A 14,150-nucleotide genomic window follows, 5' to 3' on the forward strand; every position below is an offset into this window, starting at 1 on the left:
TATTTATTGATTGGGGTTTTTTTTGTTAAGATTTTTTAGTTCTTTATATACCCTAGGATTAGTGCTCTATCTGATGTGTGTGTGTGGTAAAAAAATTTTCCCAGATTGTAGGCTCAGGCTCTGTATTCACCTCATTGATTGTTTCTTTTGCTGAGAAGAAGCTTTTTAGTTTGAATCCATCCCATTTATTGATTCTTCATATTAATTCTTGTGCTATAGGAGTCTTTTTAAGGAAGTTGGAGCCTAAAGAGTATTTTAAAAACAATGTATATATGACCTTCTCATTTATCCATAATGTCACAAATGGCAGGATTCCCTTCTGCCATAGATAGACAGTTTGATAGATTCCACAGTTTCTTTGTCCATTCATTCATTGATGGATATTTACCTTGATTCCAAATGTTGACTGTTGTCAGTGGTGCTGCAATAAACACAGGGGTGCAGAATTTCTTTGACATAGATTTCATTTTCTTCAGTTATGTCACCAGTAGAGGGATTGCTGGAACATATAGTGTTGTAGGGACAGAGGAAGCAGGGCACCAAAGATAGCAGGAAACAGTTTTATTTGGAGCCAGGTTCAGAGGGTACAGCTTTAGCTATAATCAATTAATCCCCTGAACCGTGAGTTCAGGAAATTTCAGAACTTTATATCCAGCATGTAAGGGGAAGAAGGGCTCAGAAGTTCACAGTCTGCAGAAGTTCACATAAAAGCAGCTTTTTCTTTCACTGTTCTGGGCAAGTTAACCCTTCAAGGACAACACCTGAGAAGGAGAGACCTTCTTCTCTCCTTTGTTTTCTTCTCCCCGCCAACTGTTACCATGGAGCCTAATTGGTAACTTCTTTTATCTTAGAAATGTAGACATCTCTGTGAAGCTCCAGCTCAAGGCCAGAGGCCTTGTTAAAGGATTTTTCTCTCTTTTTTAAGACCTTTATTTCATCCGTTTATTATTATTTTTTTAATGTGGTGCTGAAGATCGAACCCAGCGCTTCACACATGCCAGGCAAGTGCTCTACCACTCAGCTACAACCCTAGCCGAGGATTTCTCTTTTTATTATCACATTTTGCATTTGTAAACACACTTCTACAAACTACTATACTGGATATATGTTTGTGAAAAACTAGTAAAGGGGCATTCAAGACCTGGAGTGCTGATTTCTTCCAGGCCAATGGCCAAGTAAAATAGAGCAATAGGGAAATACAAAGTTTACAGTGTTTTATTGGGTTGACTCTTTTGCTGATAGTCCTAAAATCAATTATGGTGAAGATTTCTGGAGAAGCTTAGTTAAGATTTCCTGTGGAGGAGGGGGTGCCATTACAATAGTCATTCTATTTTTATTTGTTAGAGGAGCCTCATGATCATTTCCTAACCATATTTATATTTCCAACTGTGTAAGGGTTCCTTTTTCTAAATCATAGCTAAACTTATTTTTTATTCTTTTGATAATAGAAATGTTAACAGATGTGAGGTGATAATCACATTGTGGTTTTAATTTGCATTTTCCTTCTTGATTAGTGAGGTTTAGCATTTTTTCTATGCTTATTGGCCGTTTGTGAATCTCCCTTTAAAAAATGTCTATTAAAAGGTCTTTTTTTTTTTTAAGAGAGAGGGAGAGAGAGAGAATTTTTTAAAAATATTTATTTATTAGTTTTCGGCTGACACAACATCTTTGTGTGTATGTGGTGCTGAGGATCGAACTTGAGCAACATCCCCAGCCCTTAAAAGATCTTTTGACCATTTTTTTAACTGGGATTTTTTTTTTCTATTGAGTTGTTTGATATTGAGTTGTTTAATATTTTGAATATTAAGTCCTTATCACATGTATGCTTCGAAGATATTTTCTCACATTCTGTATTTGTGTCTTTGTTGATTTATTTATTTTTATTTCCATACAAACACTTTTTTAATTTGATGTAATTCTTCATCCTCTCTGGACCCCCCCACACCCTCACCTTTTTTTTTTTGCCTTGGTTGCCTGTGCTATTTGAGGTCATATCCAAAGTCATTGCTATGACCCAAGCATGGAGTTTTTCTTGTTTGTTTGTTTTTCTTAATAGTTTTATAGTTTTAAGTCTTACATTTAAATCTGTAATTCATTTTTTTAATACAGTGTGGGCTATAGGTCTGCTTTCATAATTTTATGTGCAAATACTCAGATTTTAATAACATTTATTGAAATAACTATCCTAGGGGCTGGGGATGTGGCTCAAGCAGTAGCGCGCTCGCCTGGCATGCGTGCGACCCGGGTTCGATCCCCAGCACCACATACCAACAAAGATGTTGTGTCCACCGAGAACTAAAAAATAAATATTAAAGAAAAAAAAAGAATAAAAAAAAAAAAGAAATAACTATCCTATCTTTAATGTGTGTTCTTGACATCTTTGTTAAAAATAAATTTAATTTTTTGTGGATTTTATTTTGAGCCAATCTATTCCATTGGTTTTTATGTCATTTTAATTCTACTATGTTGTTTTGTGTTCTCTGCACTATTATAGCTGTATAAGATATCTGAATCAGGTGGTATAATAGTTCCTGCTTTGTTCATTTAAGATTTCTTTATTTGTGGTCTTCTGTGGTTCTATGTGAATTTTAGAATTATTTTATCCATATCTGAAAAATGTCATTGGAATTGTGATAGGTATTGCATTTATGTCTAGGTTTTTTTTTTTTCTTTTTAAGGCAGTATGGTCATTTTTATCAGTATTTTCGAATCCATAAACACAGGTTTTCTTTCCATTTATTTGTGTCATCTTCAATTTCTTTTTTAATTGTTTCAGAGTTTTATTGTAGAAATCTTTAACTCCGGGTAAATTTATTCCTAAGTGTTACTCTTTTGGTAGCTACTGTTACTAAGGTACCCCCCCCCCCATTTCTTTTTTGGGTAGTTCTTTGTTAGTTCATAGAAATACGACAGCTTTTATGTTTTTTCTAAGTATAAAATCATGTCATCTGCAAATAGGCAGTAGAAATGATGAGAGTGGACATCATGTCTTAGGTTCTTAGAGAATGTTGTAAACATTGTGCAGTTGAGTATGACATTAGCTGTGGGCTTGTCATCCTTTCTTTTTAATTTCTTGGAAGAATTTCAGGAGAATTTGTTTTTAATTCTTTAAATTTTGGGTAGACTTTACCAGTGAAGCTATTTGGTCTAGGACTTTTTTTTATTGAAAGGTTTTTGGTTACTGCTTTAATCTCCTTACTATAATTATGGATCTTTTTATGTATCGGTGCTGGGGTTACTAGGGTTTGAACCCAGAGGAGCTTTACCACTGAGCCACATCCCCATTCCATTTTTTTTATTTTTTACTTTGAGACAGGGTCTCAAAAAATTAATCAGCCTGACTTGAACTTGTGGTCCTCCTTCCTCAGCCTCCCCAGCTGTTGAGATTACAGGTGTGTGCCACTGCACCTGGCTAATTATAGATCTTTAACATGTTTTCTTTTTCATCATTCAGGCTTCATAGGTTATATGTTGCTAGGAATTTGTCATTTAGGTTCCCAATTTGTTGCCATACAATTATTCACAGTACTCTTTCTACCTTCCTAGTAATGTAAAATAGAATTAATTTTTAATTTTAGTAATTTGAATCTTTTTCTATTCTCTTTCTTTCCCTCTTTTTTGATGACTTTGGGTTTAATTTGCTGTTCTTTTTCTAGTTATTTGTGGTATAAAGATAGACTCTTATTATTCAAGATCATTATTTTAATGTAACCATTTTCAACTATAAATTTTCTGTCTTAACACTGTTTTCTGCATCCTGTAAGTTTTGATATGTGTGTTTTCGTTTTGATTTGTCTCACTATATGTTCTATTTTCTCTTATGATTTCTTCTTTGACCCATTTATTATTTAAGAATGTGTTAGTTAGTTTCCAGTAGGTATAAATTTTTCCTGTAGGTATAAATTCATTATGTTACTGAGTTTTAGTTTCATTTTGTTAAGAAGGAATAAAAATTTGATTTTAGTCTTTAGTTTAGATTTTAGTCTTTAGTTTTTAGTGTTTAGTTTTTGTTTGTTTGTTTTGTTTTGTTTTGTTTTTGGTACTGGGGTTGAACCCACAGCATTTTACCACTGAACTGCATCCCTGGTCCTTTTTTTATTTTTGGTTTCGAAATAGAGTCTTACTAAGTTACTGAGGCTGGCTTTGAATTTGTAATCCTCCTGCCTCAGCCTCCCTAGCTACTGGGATTACAGGAATATGCCACCACTCCTGGCTCTTTTGGATTTATTAAGACTTGTTTTAGTCATTCCTGAAAAATGTCTTGTGTGCATTTGAGAAAATTATGTATTCTATTGTTGGATTCAAAGTCCATTTTTACCCATAATATAATAACTACAAAGCGTACATCATGTAACCAAAAGATTAGATCTAGCCAGATGCATTGGTACGTACCTATAATCCCATGGCAGGAGGATCACAAGTTTGAGACCAGCTTTATTGAAAAGTTTTTGGTTACTGCTCTAATTATGGATCTTTTTATGTGTTTTATGTGTTGGTTATTCTATTCATTATTGAAATCAGAGTATTGAAATTTCTATTATTATAGAACTATTTCTCCCTTCAGTTCCATCAGGGTTGTATACGGACACAATATATTTATTTATTCTTATTTGGGGCTTAGGTTAGAACCCATGCCTCACGCATGCAAGTGCTCTACAACTGATCTATAACCGCAGCCTGGCTTCATGTATTTTGAAGTGCTGGTGTTTGGTTTATGTAGATTTTATGTCCTCTTGGTGAGTTGATACTTTTACCAACATACAGAAAGTCCTTTGACTATCATAACAGTTTTTGATAAGTTTATTTTGTCTGACAGTAGTAACATGGTAACTCTTTTAGTTACTGTTTGCTTGGAATATCTTTTTTCAATCTCTGCTTTCAACCCATTGAGTTCTTAAATCTAAAGTGAATCTAATAGATAATATGTAGTTGGATATCTTGTAGCAGTTTTGTCCCTCATTTCCACCAGTTTTGTGCTGGCAGTCAGTCCTCTGCTAATAGAGTGGGCATGGCTGGGCATGCTTAAGCTTAAGGATCATCTCAAGGTAAAAGCTTAAGTTTTTAGGACTTCTCTGAAGGTGAAAGTCATAATTTCCAAAAAGACTTTCACCACTGTTTCTTCTGGGTCTTTAGGTGGTCTGTTGTAGCTCTTTACCATAGTCTGTGGCCCCAGGCTGCAGACTTGTAGTCTCCTTGTCATTTTCATAAATGGTTCTTACCACTTCTCCCACCGGAGATCCAAATTAGGCAAGATAATTGTTACTACTCCTTGCAGAGCTAAGACTGATTAAAATGTTAAAAGAAAGGTCAGCTCTTTTCCCTTCTCTTTGAAGGGAAGGAATTCATTCTACAAGGCTTTTGTTTTTTTGAGGCCCAGACAAACCTATGGAAGGGTTGAAACAAGAACTCAGAAACATGCCAAGCTCTCTTTTGCCTATAACTTTTTCTCAATTGGGCATTTTTTATTGTTCCTATAGGTCTTTCGCTTTTTTAAAAAGATACTTTTTTATTTTTTAGTTGTAGTTGGACCCAATACCTTTATTTTATTTATTTATTTTTATGTGGTGCTGAGGATCGAACCCAGGGCCTCATCCTTGCTAGGCAAGAGCTCTACTGCTGAGTCACAACCCCAGCCTCTCTTTCACTGTTTTTTATCACTCTTATAAGGTCAGTTCAGCCGATTTTGTTGTTTCTATGAGGAATAAGAGCTTGGAGCTTCTTTATTTGCCATTTTGATGTTTACACTTGAATGTTTTTTAATTTTACAAAAATAATGTAATATTATTAAAGGAAATTTAGAACACACAAAAATGTAGAAAGCTTAAAACAAACAACTCCCTCTCCCCAGCACACTTCTACCATCGTTTTTGGATTCTGGCTCATGAAGGAGAGATATTCTTATACTTAAACTCATTGGTATGTGGGTAGATAAATTAGAAAATATTTTTTGTGATTTTAAGTTTTATACTGAGGTGCATTGTGATTAATTTTTCTTTGTATCAGCAATTTTCTACTTTTATAGCTACATTATTTCTTACTGAGGATATTCTTTTTTTAATAATAAATATTTATAATTTTCTAGTTTATTTCACTGAAATAACAGTATATAATCCAACTAGAATTTTTTCCATAATGATCGACTTTGGTCTTTAGGAGTACATTACTGTTAAAATTGCCAATTATAGCATTTGGATACATTACTTTCTAATAAAAATAATTTTATTTTTAATACTGGGATGCCATCTATCTACAATACAGTAAAAGACAAATGGGGAAAATTATAGAACAATTATAAAAGAATCCTTGAATATATAAATTTCATTTAATTAATAACAAACTGAGGACAAGATACTTATTCTAATAGTGAGTTTTTGTAATATATTTTCTAATGTTAACTTTTCCCATCAGAACTACTTGCATGAAGCAAATTTGTTTATAGTATTATATATACATTGATTAAAGTGGTTGAGTTTGACAGACTTTTCTCCTATTTCTTTTAGGTGAATCTGGACTGGGAAAATCGACATTAATCAACTCATTATTCCTCACAGATTTGTATTCTCCAGAGTATCCAGGTCCTTCCCATAGAATAAAAAAGACTGTGCAGGTATGTAGATTAGTATTATTAATTAATGATAAGCTGAAATAATGTTAACACAAGAGAGAACTCATGCTGTGCCTTTCATTCACCTAGAAGTAGGATGCAAATTTGACTTTAGCCAGTGTATAAAGTGAGAAACATGACTGTCATAAAATTAAAAAGAAAACTTAAAAGTACAGCTAATCAAAGAAATTGTCTTGATTGGGACCTTCCAGAATTGTCCTGAGGACTCCTAGAAATGACACCATGACTCTCAGTAAATAACCTTAGAATTGTTCTGTCTAGTATGGAAGCCCCTTGCCACATGGGACTAGGTTTAAATAAATTAAAATTAAAATTAAATTTAAAAATGCAGTTTCTCAATTGCAACAGATATTTTAATCTGTTATGTGCTCAGTAGCCATAGGTAGCTACCATTTGGAGTGGCACACATATAGAATATTTTAACCATTGCAGAAAGTTCTGTTGGACAGTGGAAAGAAAGAATAATTCAAAGAAAGTATTTAAATAACAATATTATACTGAATTTAAAGGACCATATGATGATAATATCATATGATAATTGAATGGCAATAGCAATTAGGTAAGACTCCTGAGCTATGTTTGGTTTAATTTAGCAATTATCAGTGTTTAGTATGTGTCTAGATCACCTGGGGATCTTGTTAAATTAGTTTCTATTCTAGAAGGTCTGAGGTAGGACTGAGTTTCTGTATTTCTAACAAGATTTCAGGTGATGCCAATAGTGCTGAGTGGTGGACCACACTTTGTATTAATTATTCAGCAAAGCAGAGTCTAGGCTCTAGATTTTTACTTTTCAGCACTGCAGCCTCTTGAGCTTTTGAAATGAGAGTAGTCCAAATTGAAACGTTCTGCAACTATAAATTCTCCCTGGTTTTGAACACTTGTCAGATACCTCATTAATAATTTTTATATTGATTATTTGGTTCAGTGATAACATTTTGGAAACATTAGATTCAATATATTTATCTCTCTGATTTCTTGTTTTAAAGTGGCTACTAAAAATTAAATTTATGTGGCTCACATTGTATTTTTATTTGGTAACACTGCTTTAAACTGTTGTTTGAAAAATTTGTTGGTGAACTGATTCAGTACTACACAGTACAAGAGCAGAGAAGAAGGAAGTGAACAGTTTCTGAAGCAGGCTTTATTGAGGTGGTAAAACTTAGAAGTGGATTTGGAGAAGTCATGATTATTTCATTGTCCAGATGGAAAAATAGTTTTCATAAGTTGGACAGAAACTCACATATATCAAACTGCAAGATGCAGTTTAGTAATTAGATCCCTAGAGAGTAATTTTTATGAAGTAAGATTTTTATTTTTGCCTTATTAAATTTTCTCTTAGTCTTAGTTTCCTTTTTTTGGTAACCTTTTAAAATTACTTGCATAAATGTTCTCTAAAAATTTGATCTCACATAGCTTATTTTGGGATCAACATTGAAAATTTTAATCCTAAGCAAAAAGATGAACTTAACATCTTAATTTTGGTATTTAAGTTCAAGATCAGCAAACTTTCTAAGTTCTTGTTATTGTTCTAACCTATGCATATTGCCAGACCTATATTAACAATAAAAGTTAACGTTTAGTTATTGTTTTCTGAGCACTTTAGATGTATTAATTTATTTTATTAAAAATTTTTTTTAGTTGTAGATGGACACAGTATCTTAATTTATTTAGTTTTATGTGGTGTTGAGGATTGAACCCAGTCCCTCACATGCGCAAAGCAAGCGCTCTACCACTGAGCTACAGCCCCAGCCCTCTTACTTGATTATTGAAAAAGATTTTATGTAGTTGTAGTAATGTTATTCTCAGCTTACAAGTGAAGAAATTGAGGTACAGAGATGGTGATATGCCTGAGATCATGTAGTTGGTCAATGGCAGCAATAGAATTCAAAACCAAGCGGTCAGGTGCAGTCTATACTCTGTCAAACTGTACATAGTATGTATCTAAACCTTAACTACTTAGTGAACTTAGTGAAATGGTACCTGAATGGATTAACCAGTTCTTTTTTTAAATTCAACAAACCTTACCTTTATTTAAGATTATTTCTCTGACCAAGTTTTCTAAACTGGGTCTTATCCTGGGAATTTTATTATCTGTTTCAGAAAATTATGGTCTTTAAGACAGCCAGTTCTTAATAAGTAGATTATTTTGTCTTTACTATTTCTTTCCCTTATCGGTAATGTTTAATCTTACAAATTACCACTTAAGTTTTGGTTTATTTTGGATTTTCCTTTTAAATTCTGACACAGTGACATAGTTTTCCCAACAAGGCAGTTTAGACAAAGGCAAAGGGAGTTGATTAGTGAAGTCATGTCTTCATCATAGGTATATTATGCATGAAGGTAATTAAAAGAATATAGAGCCAGGCATGGTGTCACACCCCTGTAAATCCCAGATACTAAGGAGGCTGAGTCAGGAGGATTACAAGTTCAAAGTTAGCCTCAGCAACTTAACAAGATTCTGTCTCAAAATAAAAAATTTTAAAAGGCTAGGGATGTAGCTCAGTGGTTCAGTCCTCCTTAACTCTTTTTGGTATGGAGAGTTTCATTCCCTGTATCAAACAAAAACAAAACCTGCCGCAGTCTGGCTGGGCAAAATTCACGAGCCACTTATCAAGCAGAAACGAACTTTATTTTTAGAACACACACACACACACACGCCACACCACAAGAGCTCTTCAGGAATTCCCTCAGAAAACAACTGCCTTCACCGGCTTCCTACAAGCCTCTCAACCCCCCTCTCCTCCTGCTCTTGAGGCTGATTGGCTGGGTCACATGGGTAGAGCCAAAAAAAAGTCCCCAAATGAGCAGCTCCCTGGTTTGAAAGGGCGGGGAAACAGCCCAATGAGCATCACCGCAGAGGAGCCAATCAACTGGCAGCTGGAAGTTTGCTGGGTCCCCTTTGGCTGTGGCTCTCAACATCTCCCCCTCTCTGTTTAAACAACAAGCATGTGGCTTAGGGACCGTGCTTGCCTTAGGTTGTCCAATACTACATATGGTCCTTACCCATCATCGGATGAGCTGACCTCAAGGCGTCAGCCTCCTGTCTTAGGTTGGTACCATTGCAATTGGATCTTACCTGTCATTGACTACCGGTCCAGCATACAGCCACACCTGTGGATAGACCTTTGTACCAGTGTGGGGGTGAGGTTCTTTGCCTCACCTCTGTTTGCCCCTAGATTTTAGCTGAACGACCATCACAAGCAGAAGGGAGGAGGAGGATACACCAAGCCAATTGACGGCTCCTTTTGGAAAAATTGTACCACCGATGACACCATCAGCAAAAATACCCCAACACTACCAAAAGTCGCTGCACCAACAGATAGTTCACAATGCATACAAGTGATACATAGTCCAGACAAGTTCTGCAAGCAGTTCAGTGATAGCTATTGCAGAAGCTGTAGATTGGTTTTATCTTTGTCTTCACTGGCACTGGAATGAAGATAGGAATTCTGGCAATAATGGCTAAAGAAAAAATTATGTAACATTCCAGAAGGCACTAAAAGAAAACAATTTTCTGAACAATTTACATTATCTTGAACAGAATTATTAAATATAATGAAAAGGAAAGGTGAAAGTAAACAAACAGATCTGTTAACCTCCTTTTGTGTTCACATATTAAAACAATCCTCAACAGCTGTTTATCCAATTTAAATTAAACCATTTAAATCATGTGAATAAAAAAAAATTTGGATCCATTTTTTCATGAGCGCTCATCATATATGATGTATGGACATACGTAAATACAAACATACAATACAAAACACAAGTGTGCACACATAATATAATACATACAACACATAACATAATAGTTAAGGCCCTATAACTTTTTACAGGTGAAATCTCCATTGCAATGTTTAAAAACTCTATAGTCAAAAAATAGAACTGATCAGCAAAACATTAACCTAGGTCTGTATGAGCCCAAAAAACAAAATAGAACTTCATGATGTGGTAAAGGGCAATAATAAAATAGATATTGAAAAAAGCATCCTGGTTAAATTACTGATATACCCTTTGGAGAACTGGCTATAATTTTTATTTCGCCTTTATAATCAGGATCAATTACCCCAGGACTTACATTAGTCCTTTTAGTGTAGAAAAACTGCGTCCCAATAATAAGCCTACTGTTCCTTGGGGAAGAGATCCTTTTACCCCTGTGGGAATGATTTGAACTCCCATCTCTGGAGTTAGTGCTGCTCTGGCGGAAGCGCAGATGTCCAACCCTGTGCTCCCTCTGGTTTGTCTAGTGAGGGATCTAATGGACAATGTGTCCTGGGCACTACCCTGATGGGGTTGCTGGGTTCCTCCAGTGCCCCGTATATTTGTGGTCTTGGGCCCCGGAGCATTAGGCCCTCCTGTCCATTTTTTGGCAATGGAGCCCGATGCCTTTCTCCACTATATGGTGGATAGACACCTGGTCCTTGTCCGTTTTTTGATAACAGAGTACCCTCTATGGTGGTTTGAGAACGGCATTCATTTGCCCAATGTCTCCCTCTACGGCATCATGGGCAAATACCCTGTATTCTACTCCTTTGATACCTAGTTTTGTTAAATCCTCCTCCTATGGGGCAATTCCTTTTAAAATGTCCTGTTTGTTCACAATTGTAGCATGTTTTTGGCCTGGCATCTCAAACCTGTTGTACTGCAGCTGCCAAGACTTGCCCTTGTTCATTATTGTCTCTACATAATTTAATATATGTGTTTAAATCTTCATGTTTCCATGGTCTAATGACTTCTCTGCACCAACGATTCGCTTGCTCGTAAGCCAGTTGTTTTATTAATGGCATTGCTTGTTCTGTTTTCCCAAAAACTCTGGTAGCTGTTTGAATAAGCCTATCTACAAATTCAGCATAAGGTTCATTAGCTCCTTGTATTACCTTAGATAATTGACCTTGTAAACCTCCATGTCCTTGTAAAGTCTTCCATGCCCTAACCGCATCTGCAGCAATTTGTGAGTATGTGGAAGCAGCCCATGACCTGGTCAAACAAGAAGGACATATACAACCCTCTCTATCTCCCCGTAATACTCCCATTTTTGTCATCAAAAAGAAATCTGGTAAATGGAGATTATTGCAAGATTTAAGAGCCAAAAAAAGTCCCCCAATGAGCAGCTCCGTGGTCTGAAAGGGCAGGGAAACAGCCCAATGAGCATCACCGAAGAGGAGCCAATCATCAGCTGGCAGCTGGAAATTTGCTGGGGCTCCTTTGGCTGTGGCTCTCAACAAAAACCCATAGAAAATACCAATATAGGTCATATGACTGACCTGTGTCTAATGCTACTTAGTGAAAGATACTTAAAATAGATGGGACTTATTTTTTAAATCTCAGTTGGTACACCCATGAGGTTACATGTTGTTTTTAAGGTTTGGGTTGGAAGCTGGACTTAGGGGATGTCTTGACTTCCATTTAGGTACTAGATATGAAATTTTAGTAAATTACTGGGTAGAGGAGGACAATCAGTGAACTCATAAAAACTTTGAACTTTACATGTTTTATTTTCCTTTTTTAAAAATAAAAACAATAGAAGTATATTTCAAAGCTCTTTTGATTCACCCATGCAGTAACCTTTGCTGGTATCTGAACATGTATTTATTATCTCAGTACTTCAACACATAGAAATCTAGTTTGTTGTACGGAACAAAATATTTACTCAAATAATGAAAGAGTGCTTGTAATATAATCATAAATGTGCTTATTCTATCATGGTATACATATTACCATGTATGAAATTGTCATCACTGATTCTCTACATTGTATGATTATGAATATGTTTTTTTTTTTAAATTCAGTTGTATAGTGGACATTCTTTTATAATCAGAAAAATGCCTTTTAGGGCAAAAGGGGTACAAATTTTAAGCAGATTTATGAATTTTCAAATATGTAAACATATGTTCATGTAACCACCACTTAAATTAAGATATAATACATTTTCTAGCATCCTAGAATGCTTTCTTGATTTTCCTTTCAGTGTTATACCCCTCAAAATAGACATGTTGCTGACTTCTGTCTCTGTAGATTAATTTCACCTGTTTTTTGAATTGCATGTAGACACTTGTAGCTGGTTTCTTTCACCAAAGATTAGTCTGTGTTGTTTATACATGTTGACTATAGTTGTAAGTTTTTTTTTCATTATTCTATAATACCTTTTGTAGGATTATATCACAGCGTATCTCATGTTTCTTATTTTTGTTTTATTTCATTTTAATTTTGTGGTCCAGGTGATTAAACCCAGAGGCCCTCTACCACTGAGCTACACCCTCAAACCATTTATTATTTAAATTTTTGAGACAGGTACTTGCTAAAGTGACCAGGCTGACCTGTTACTCGTGATCCTCCTATTTTGGCCTCATAAGTTGCTGGGTTTACAAGTGTGTACCACCACACATGGCTTCTCTCTCCTGTTTTAGATAGCCTGTGGATTTTCAGGTTCTTAGTAATAGAAACATTCTTGTAGTGGTGAACATAGCCCTTGCATATGCATAACAATATAAAAGTGTCCCATCATGTTGATATGTTTCTTTCATTGCTAATGAGATTGAACTGGTATTTTCTATTCATTAGCTGCTTCAGTTTCATTGAATTGCTATGGTTGTTTTTAATACTTGCTATCTTTTCCTTACTGATTTACACGAGTTTCTTACCTAAATAGTAATCTAAATCCCTTACATTTTGGGCGTTATATGTATCTTCTCCCAGCCTAGCTACCTTTCTAGAAGATGTGACATGCTTGAAAAATATATCATCTAAACTCAGTTTGCCTTCCTTTAAGAAACTTTCCCAGTATATTTTCCTTTTGTGACTATATTTTTGACTTTCCCATCTTGAGGACAAAGGAGTAATGGGATTTGGGCGTATCTTTTAAGGCAGAGGTGTTTGTTTACCACTGTCAAATCTTCCTTCTTTATCAAAAATAAGACCTCTAAAACTGAGAATCAGAATGATCCTAACTAGAATCCCAGAGAAGTATCCTTTCCTGACTGAATCTTGTAGATATTCCTTTATATACTAGAAACAAATTGAAGATCATCTATACTCTTCTGTTCACTTATCCAGGAAAAAGCATGACATATGCTAGACTGGAATCATTTAAGAGACCTAGAAAGTAGATTATGATCATCTTTTACAGTTGACTGTCTCTTCTCTAGCCTAGCAGTCTAGCAGATAATCTGCCCTTGGAAGCCAATGAATTCTTTCAGCAGGGAAGCATGATCACGAGACACATTAAACATACATGAGTTTCAGAAGCCAGTCCTGACCTGAGGCTTTCTGGAACACTGACATCTGTCAAAAACAAAACAAAAATAAAAACAAGGGAAAAAAAATCCTCTCCTGCAATGTGCCCAAACAGGGAATGAAATTTTCATAAAGACCGTGATTTCATATTTTCCTTTCTAAGGATTATATATTTACAAAAGACTTGTATCTTAAAGAGAAATTTGTTCACATTTATAGTCTTGGAAGACGATCATGTATTACACTGAATGGAGAGCTAATTCTAAGACTCCTTTTTATCAGTAGTTCTGTTTTA

At 35.1% G+C, this 14,150-nt stretch overlaps 1 protein-coding gene across 1 annotated transcript in view; it reads left to right on the top strand.

Moving 5' to 3' along the window:
- The window catches only part of Septin7 (septin 7), a 78,362-nt gene that overhangs the window by 21,352 nt on the left and 42,860 nt on the right, over positions 1-14,150 (top strand). The window contains exon 2 of the mRNA XM_026387609.2: positions 6,501-6,607. Within this exon, the coding sequence (XP_026243394.2) occupies positions 6,501-6,607 (107 nt within the window). The remainder of the gene's footprint in view (positions 1-6,500; positions 6,608-14,150) is intronic.

The sequence above is a fragment of the Urocitellus parryii genome, chromosome 3, assembly GCF_045843805.1.
Source record: "Urocitellus parryii isolate mUroPar1 chromosome 3, mUroPar1.hap1, whole genome shotgun sequence".
NCBI lineage: Eukaryota > Metazoa > Chordata > Mammalia > Rodentia > Sciuridae > Urocitellus > Urocitellus parryii.